Raw genomic sequence first — 8988 nt, forward strand, 5'->3', positions numbered from 1 at the left:
CAATTTTCATCCTATTTGCTTGCTCAACGCAGACACCAAATTATACTCTCTGATTCTAGCAAATTCTAGCAAATTCTCTAAATATATTTACCTCCCCGACTTAGTTTCTCAGGAACAATCCGGATTTGTGTCATGTCGACAGATACACCCTCGATATTATAGAAATCAACGCCAACAAATTCCAATCGTTTTAGTAGCCTCTGATGTCTAAAATAAATTGGCATTACACGAAAGCCGCTTTCTGCAAATTTGGCCTCCTCCTCCTTTTTGAACGCTATACTAGCACTATACACTAACCCATCAGCAAAGATCTTTAACTTGGGCTTCCTGTCCGAACCGTTCGATATATAATCGAATGGGACAAGATGGGGTTGCCCCCTCTTGCAATTACTTTTTTTTTATGATATTGGAACTTCTAGTGAAAACATTAAAAAATAACCAATGATTTTGGGGGTTCTGTCCAAATATGAGTTACTACTAAGCTCCCTGTTTGCAGATGACATACATCTAACAATCTTGAACCTAGCCAAATCCCTTCCAGCAGTCATTTGCGCGGCAAGAGCATTCGGAGCTGAGAGGCGGAGGGATCCCCAGCGCCAAGGGAGTCCGGCGCTAGAGAAAGGTAAGTGCTGAAGACACACACACACACTCATGAACAGATGCATACACACCAGCTAACAGACACACACATTTACTGACAGACACACTCAGCGACAGACATACATACACACTCACTTACAAAACATACACTCTCACTGACAAACACACACTCACTAACAGACATCAAACAGACTCACTAATACATACACAAACACACTCAGTAAGAGACACACACACTGACACTCACTAGTAGACACACTCACTGACACTCACTAGCAGACACACACACTGACACTCACTAGTAGACACACACACTGACACTCACTAGTAGACACACACACTGACACTCACTAGCAGACACACACACTGACACTCACTAGCAGACACACACACTGCCACTCACTAGCAGACACACTCACTGACACTCACTAGCAGACACACACACTGACACTCACTAGCAGACACACACACTAACACGTTGTTTTTTTTATTTAATCCCCCATCCTCCTTACCTTTTGGAGTGCTGAAGGGATTCCCTGGGGTCCAGTGGTGCTCCTGGGCGGGCGGGTAGGCAGGCAGGCAGGCAGGCACGCGCGAGGGAGCACTCTCCCATGTGTGCTTCCTCTTCAGCTCCCTCGCGCACCGCGTAGGGATGCCGGCGCCGGAAGATGACGTCATCTTTCGGCTCCGGTATCAGTATGCGGCGCGCGAGGGAGCTGAAGAGGAAGCACACATGGGAGAGTGCTCCCTCGCGCGCCCGCAGAACCGGGCGCTCGGCCACGCTACAATAGGTCGTCGGTTGGAGGGGAGCGCAGTGCGCTTCCCTCCTTCCGGGCAGCCTGATTTTGCGCCCCCAGGGCCGGTGCGCCCTAAGGCTAAAGTTGTTTTGGTGGAGTATCCACTTAATGACAGATAATTAAAAAGCAGCAGGGGAAAAACTCAGTTGTTAATTATAGATGATCAGTTAAGAGCTATTTACTATGCATCCATCGATGTATCCTTCCTGACCACATCACACCTCTCAGTCATCTTTTCTATCTTACCTTCCAACATTATTATCCTGTCAACATTTGGTTTTAGAAAGATACAAACGAGGAGGAACTGGAGAGAAATAGGGAACTCCTAATATCTGTCCAGGTCGACCAGGGCTGGACACCCCTACCTTGCTGCAATGCTAAAACTTAACCTTTAATGAAGTAAAATAAAACAATGCAAATACTAATCGAAAAAATAAATAAATAAGTGTAAGTGATCACAGTGAAAACAAAAGAAAATAAAAAATAAATAAATAAATAAAAAAGATGATAAGGAGTGGTGTCTATATTACTGTGATAATGGACAATAACACCAAATGGAAAAAATCTATTTATTGTCCTTGATAACCACCTAAGATTCCAATCCAGAGTCAACACTGGTCACTGATCATACCTATAACATGTAGGGAAGGGTGGGTAGCTCCTGTGTTTTAATGATACACCGGTGACCGGTAACACTATGTATCCGATAGGCAAAACATGCCGATACTCCCATACAACACAAGGAGCTGAAGTACCTCCCCCCCCCCTTATTGAAAATTTTATCAAGTTGAGGATTCAAACTTAAGTCAAATTCGGGTACAAACTTAAATATTAGTTCTGCCCTGGAAAGGAAATGTAATTCTAATTTCCTCCCAGAGACAACCTTAAAAATTATTAACTGATCGTTCCTATGCCATGAGAGGAAGGAAAAATGTGTATAGGAGTACGGAGAGAGGCTCATGTGCTACAATGTTGCAAATGTAGCTGGTAACACTGAGTATCAATCAGGTTAAACATGCCCAAACTCCCATATAACATAAAATGCAGGAGTTCCCTCCACCCCCCTGAAGGCAGAACGTCAAATGAAGGATGAAAACTTAAATAAATAAGGATGCAAACTTATAGTAGAGCTCAGGATAAGAATTACTAAATAATCGAAATTCCCTCCCAGCAACAAACTCCGAAGACTCAAATAAACCCAGGATCAGTAGAAAAAACTATGCTAACTAAGGATAACGGAATCTGGAACCACTCCTGACTACCTAACGTACGTTTCAGCGCTTTGAAGTGCGCCTTCGTCAGAGGTAAAGCCATTACCAAAAGTAATGACCACAAGCCTTCTAAATTATTCCAGCGCCTAGACCAAATTCCGAGCAATTGTTAAAATACAAAAAAAAAAAAAAAAGTCTCAAGCCTTTAAAATAATGTACCTCATTGACCAGGTGCCTGTCAACCTTTGAAGAGTTCACTAAAGACCAAATTTTCACAAATTAAATCTGAATGGTAAAACTGGGGGCAAACATACAATGACTGATCTGGAAAAAAAATGTTTTGCCACTAGAAGTTAAATCTTGAAAATTCAGAGTTTAGTGAATGACTGTGTGAGTTACAGAGATTTTTACAGGTGAGAAGAAAATGTTGTGGTCAAGATGGCTGCTGTTTTCTAACGAAGATGAAGCTGACATGCAGCTGCACACAATCTAGTTAGTGCATGTTTTTTCAGGCTTATGGGCAGGGCAATTAAAATTAGGAATATCAAGTAATATGTTATTAAGAATAAACAAAAGGTGTTGTAAATCATTCAAGGAAGTACTTTGAATCACGCAGCTAAGGCTCCGATTGATAGACGAATCAGATATAGTGATTTCAAAAGCCAGTAATAGGTTTGCAAAAAAACATGAATAGGAATTACTTCACCAAGTTGTTCATTGACTAATGTAAGTTCCGTGGAAGAGTTAATAAAATATTTTACAATGTTTAATTTAACAGATATGACGCACGCCTTCTTCTAATCTAATTGGAAACCATCTGAATGGATCGGAAATTGTATAGATGCAGATAATGGTGTATTTCACAATTCACAAGAAAAAGTGTCTAAGTGTCTAATATTAGACAGAAAATAATAACAATAGCATCCCTTACATGTGGAGATTCAACCCTAAAGATATATTTTAATCTTCAATACACAACTCTAAAAACATAGGAACAAAAGGGAACAAAAATGGTACAACATAGCGCAGCCTGTATGTACACTTTAAAAATATATGGTGTAATTGGCCACTTACAATAGTTAAAAGCATAAAGAACCTTCAAAATGGTATAAGTCTTCAAGTTCTTAGACCTCCATGTCTCTGGATTCTGGAAATGCCTTCATTATGGTATACCCTCAGTACTCCGATTGACAGTTTGGTTAGCAGCAATTGGAACAGTTCACCAGGAGTTGGAGCCCAGTTGCAGGAGATGGCACAGGGAGGAGGCAAAAAACAGAAGCGCAGTAAGGGGAAATCCAAAGGTAGGGTCAGACGAGAAGCAGGAGTCAGGGCTGGCAGCGGAGGTCAGAGTCCAGGAAATCAGTCAGTAACATAGCAAAGATCCAGCAGGAAAAAAACAAACAGGCAAAATTACCAGATTTCTAGGTTTCAGGCAGGGTTGGCTTTTACAGCCTGCTAATTAGATGCAGCTGACCCTAATTGGAAAAGGGCTACAGGTGGATCAGCACTGCTTAATCCAGGCATGAAGCAGAATAATGCAGAAAGATACTGAAGCCCCCTGGTGGACAGCACGGCAGAGAACCTGACTGGGATGCTGGAGCTGTGAGCTCAAACCCAGCCAGGTCTCTTAAAGGGGAGGTCACGCCTTGCAGTCTGCAGGGTTCGGGCTGTGCCGTGACAGCAATAGAGAGATATAATGCAACAAGATAAAGTAAAAACCAAATAAGATGCAAAAAATAGATTTATTCATTTACATAGATGTTAATGACAAAAAGTGTATAGTAGCACCACCACAGTCATTCCCTCCCCTCTTAATTGCATTCTCAGAGTTCTTATTGGTTCTTCCGGTCGTTCTAGAAGTACTAAAAACAGGATGTAAAACAATATTAAATCCCATTTTAGAATTATAATCCTTCCAAAAGATATTAACTCATTAATAACGGAGGCTTGCTTGCTTGCAGCTTCTATTTTGTTTTGGATAGAATATAAAACAGATGTAACTCATCGCTTAGCTCTGTCGGCAGCTGCTCGTTCACTCTCTCTGTAACCATGGTGGACTGCTTTGTAGGAACCTGGAAGCTTGTGGATAGCAAGCAATTTGACGAGTATATGAAAGCTATTGGTGTGGGATTTGCCACCAGGCAAATTGCAAATGTCACCAAACCCACAACTATAATTTCCAAGGAAGGGGACCTAATTGTGGTGCAGACACAAAGTACCTTCAAGAACACAGAGCTCAAATTCAAACTGGATGAAGAATTCGATGAAACCACTGCAGATGATAGAAAATGCAAGTCCCTCGTGACGTTGGAAGATGGCAAACTGAAGCACGTTCAGAAATGGGATGGTAAAGAAAGTATTTTAGTGAGAGAAGTTGATGGTGACAAACTTGTCCTGACTCTAACCTTTGGAGAGGTGGTCAGCACACGTCACAATGATAGAGCCTAAGGACCAGACACAAGCTTTTTACAACTATTCTTTGTTATACAATTGTTTGGATTCAGGTTCTTTTTCTCAAACATGCCAAAAATAATCTCCCTATCGTGCCACACTTCTTCCTCCAATACTCATACAGGTTATACCATCAGTATTAAACCTTACTATCATGGGCTGTGCCTTTTGCTGTGACCGTAAAACCTTTTTTTTTTTACTCGGCTGTGTCAAACATGGCTGCTTCCTGTTAAGCTCAGGGAGCACTATAAACATTGATAGACAAGATGTCAACTCTTGGATGCATGTGTTGATTTTTACAATTGTCTTTGGCAAAGCAGTACATATTTTAAAATTAGCACAGATATCCTCACTAGATTGTGCAGACAATTATTGCTACCTTGGTGTTGAAGGATATTTTTATAATTCAGCCATGAGTATTTAGATCATGGTTGCTATGCTTTGAGTGCCACACAATGATGTACAACACGTTTGGGAATTTCAATCAATGATTGAAAGGCAAAAAACTATTCTGTATGATGTAAACCTGACATGTTGATATTTGCTGAATTACAAAACACAGCCAGTAGTGCATTAAATATGCATAGTTTAATTTGTTTAATGCTTAAAATTATCCCATTACAATGTTGTCATGTGTGGCCATTTTTATACCCCTGTGATATCAGAGGTGATATGCACTGAATGTGAGATCTACATTTTTTGGCATGATTTGCATTATTCCAGGAGGAAAGGGATTATGGGACATTCAGTTAATTGGTTAATACTGACTTGTTCCTGTTTTGTTTAGTTTGTAAAGATGTCTGTTAAATAAAACTTAAGTGTGATAGAACAAAAAAAAAAAAAAAAAAAAAAACAGATGTAACTCATCCAAAAACTAAATAAAATAAACTACAGAGGTACCATGGTGATATCGACTATTTGAATAAAAGGGCAAATTTAATTTATGGAACACTATTTGCACCTATATAAAGATTGTGTAATAATTCAATGAAAATAATATATATATTATTCCAGCGCCTAGACCAAATTTTCAGCAATTGTAAAAATACAATTGCTCTATATATATATATATATATATATATATATATATATATATATATATATGTATGAACAATGACAGAATTGATCTACAATAAATCATTTTTTGCCTTTACCCTACATTGTGACGCCTGTGGAACTCTACTTCTTGTTGTTCCTGGTGGGCTGCGGATCCCCTCCACAGAGCTCCTACATAAACTTACTTTTGTGCAGCACTCCTTTGACTTTAAGAATTGAGTGGTGTTACGGGAGTCGTACCCCAACACGCAGGAAAAAGGAAACCCACAAAAGGTGGATCCGAAAGACATATTACCGAGACTTAGAATGTCTGGACTTAATGTATTAATATAACAAGATACAGGGTTAAGAATAAATCAAGGTCAGGAATACAGAAATATACAGAGCCAAGACAAAGCTGGGTCAGGATACCAGAACATCACGAATCCAATACAAAGCCGGGTCCGGATACCAGAACATCACGAGTCAAATACAAAGCTGGGTCAGGATACCAGAACATCACAAGTCAAATACAGGTCTGGGTCAGGATACCAAAAATCACGAGTCAAATACAAAGCCGGGTCAGGATACCAGAACATCACGAGTCAAATACAAAGCCGGGTCAGCATACCAGAACATCACGAGTCAATTACTAAGCCGGTTCAGGATACTAGAACATCACGAGTCAAATACACAGCTGGGTCAGGATACCAGAATATCACGAGTCAAATACACAGCTGGGTCATGATACCAGAATATCACGAGTAAAATACAAAGCTGGGTCAGGATACCAGAAAATCACGAGTAAAATACACAGCTGGGTCAGGATACCAGAATATCACGAGTAAAATACAAAGCTGGGTCAGGATACCAGAAAATCACGAGTTAAATACGAAGCCAAGGTCAAACACAGGAAATAACAAGGGAATCTCTAGGAGCACTAAACGAGGATCTAACAAGAAACCACAATAGGGCGATGAATGAGGGCTAAAACAAGCCTTAAATAGGCTTACCTATCTTCTGATTGGTCCAAGTCATCATTGCGACTCAAAATAGATTAGGAGCGCAATGATGACGTGGTCACTTTAAGAAAGGACGTGACATCACGCCTACTTTCTATATACAGATGTCCTACTGCGCAGATTGGTCAGACCGCATGGCAGGAGGAGAGCTGCGTGGCTCCAGGAAGGTGAGTACTAGCAAAGGTTTAAAAATAATTTCAGGAGGTATTACTTTACAGAGAGGGTAGTGGACTCATGGAATAACTTTCCCGCTGAAGTGGTAGAGGTTAACACAGTGAGTTTAAGCATGCGTAGGATAGGCATGAGGCTATCCTAGACTTAAGATAAAGCCAGGGACTAATAAAAGTATTTAGAAAATTGGGCAGACTAGATGTGCTTCTTATCTAGCGTCACATTCTATGTTTCTATATTGCTGAATATTAGTGACTGACTGTGGGCATTGACTGAGCGAGTAATTTGGAGGTTTATCTGCTGGTTTTATGTGAATGTTATTTAATAAATGCACAATGACATTTTCTGGTTGCACTTTGTTTTAGACATTTTTGAAAAACTTTTGAGTTAATGAAACAAATGTCTAAATTGTGTATTGCACATATTCCTGATTGTATGTGATTGTTGTGATAAAATTATTTTAGCTGCTCAGCTGAGATCTGCACAGTTTATCTAACCACGATGGAAGGATTATGAAGTCTCAAAATCTGAAAAATGAGTCACAGTCCTGGCATGGTAAATGGAAAACAAAGTATCTTGGTTTGATCCAAAAAAACAAAAAGGGTGGCTTTTAAGAAGCCACAAACTATGCCACTTGCAAATCACTAAGAAAAGATAAAGAATATATAACCAATAAATCACAGCACATATAAATACAAAAAACTCACAAAATGCTATTTATGGACTTTGTCATGTTTACCAGAAGAAAATCTGTGTTTTAAATACAGATAAGATGGAGTCAGTACCGGAAACATTTTAGTGCTGGATTGTGTTCAAGTAGCACAGTAAACCCTAAGGAATACAGAGGGAACAAAAATTCCATTTGGGTTGTGAATTTGGACACAGAACATTAAGATACTTTAAAAATGCCACTCTAAGCAAGATGACTACAACAAATTGGTGGAAGAGTGTAGAAAATAAATATATTCAAAACCATCTCTGTATATTCTCATTGTATATTTATTACTACAAAACAAATAAATATACATATGTATATACACTAAGCTTGATGTTACAAAGCAGTAGATTCAGGACAGATCATTTTTGTCCAGAGAGAACAGATGTGGCAAGTAGTAGTACAACTACCCCCAAAACCCAAGTTATTAAAAGGATGAAAGGGTGTGTGTCAAAAGTCTGTCCTATAGTTAAACCAAACAAATATGAACATTTATACCAGGGGTGCCCAAACGGTAGATTGCCAGGTGTTTTAAAATTACAGCTTACATGATGCTTTGTCACTCTGAAGGCATGCAAAGCATCATGGGAGTTGTAGTTCTACAACATCTGGGATATACCTGATATATACAATTCATGGTGGTTAAGAACCACATTACAGAATTCTCAGACAAAGAAAGCCATGTGATTTATTGATACCATCTGTCCTATACTCACCCGAGCAACCATGTAATGTATGCCTAGAATGTAATACTCTAGAAGTGGTTATATGGCTTAGTTTTTCTAGGTCAACCATAGGCAACCTTCGGCACTCCATATCTTTTGGACTACACCTCCCATGATGCTTTGCCAGCAGTATGGGTGCAAGAGCATTATGGGGGATGTAGTCCACAACATCTGGAGTGCCAAACATTGCCTATACCTGTTCTAGGTTTTAACCACTGGTTTTATATCAAACTGTTTAGGTTTGACAAAATCGGGGCTCTT

At 39.6% G+C, this 8988-nt stretch overlaps 1 protein-coding gene across 1 annotated transcript; it reads left to right on the forward strand.

The window, feature by feature from the left end:
• The first annotated feature begins 4616 nt into the window (after positions 1-4616).
• LOC134600735 (fatty acid-binding protein, heart-like) lies at positions 4617-5315 on the forward strand. Its single transcript, XM_063445120.1, has one exon. It carries the CDS (start codon positions 4658-4660, stop codon positions 5054-5056), a length of 399 nt encoding a protein of 132 aa, XP_063301190.1. The 5' UTR covers positions 4617-4657; the 3' UTR covers positions 5057-5315.
• The last annotated feature ends 3673 nt before the right edge of the window (positions 5316-8988 follow it).

The sequence above is a fragment of the Pelobates fuscus genome, chromosome 3 (genome assembly GCF_036172605.1).
Source record: "Pelobates fuscus isolate aPelFus1 chromosome 3, aPelFus1.pri, whole genome shotgun sequence".
NCBI classification, from domain to species: Eukaryota; Metazoa; Chordata; class Amphibia; order Anura; family Pelobatidae; genus Pelobates; species Pelobates fuscus.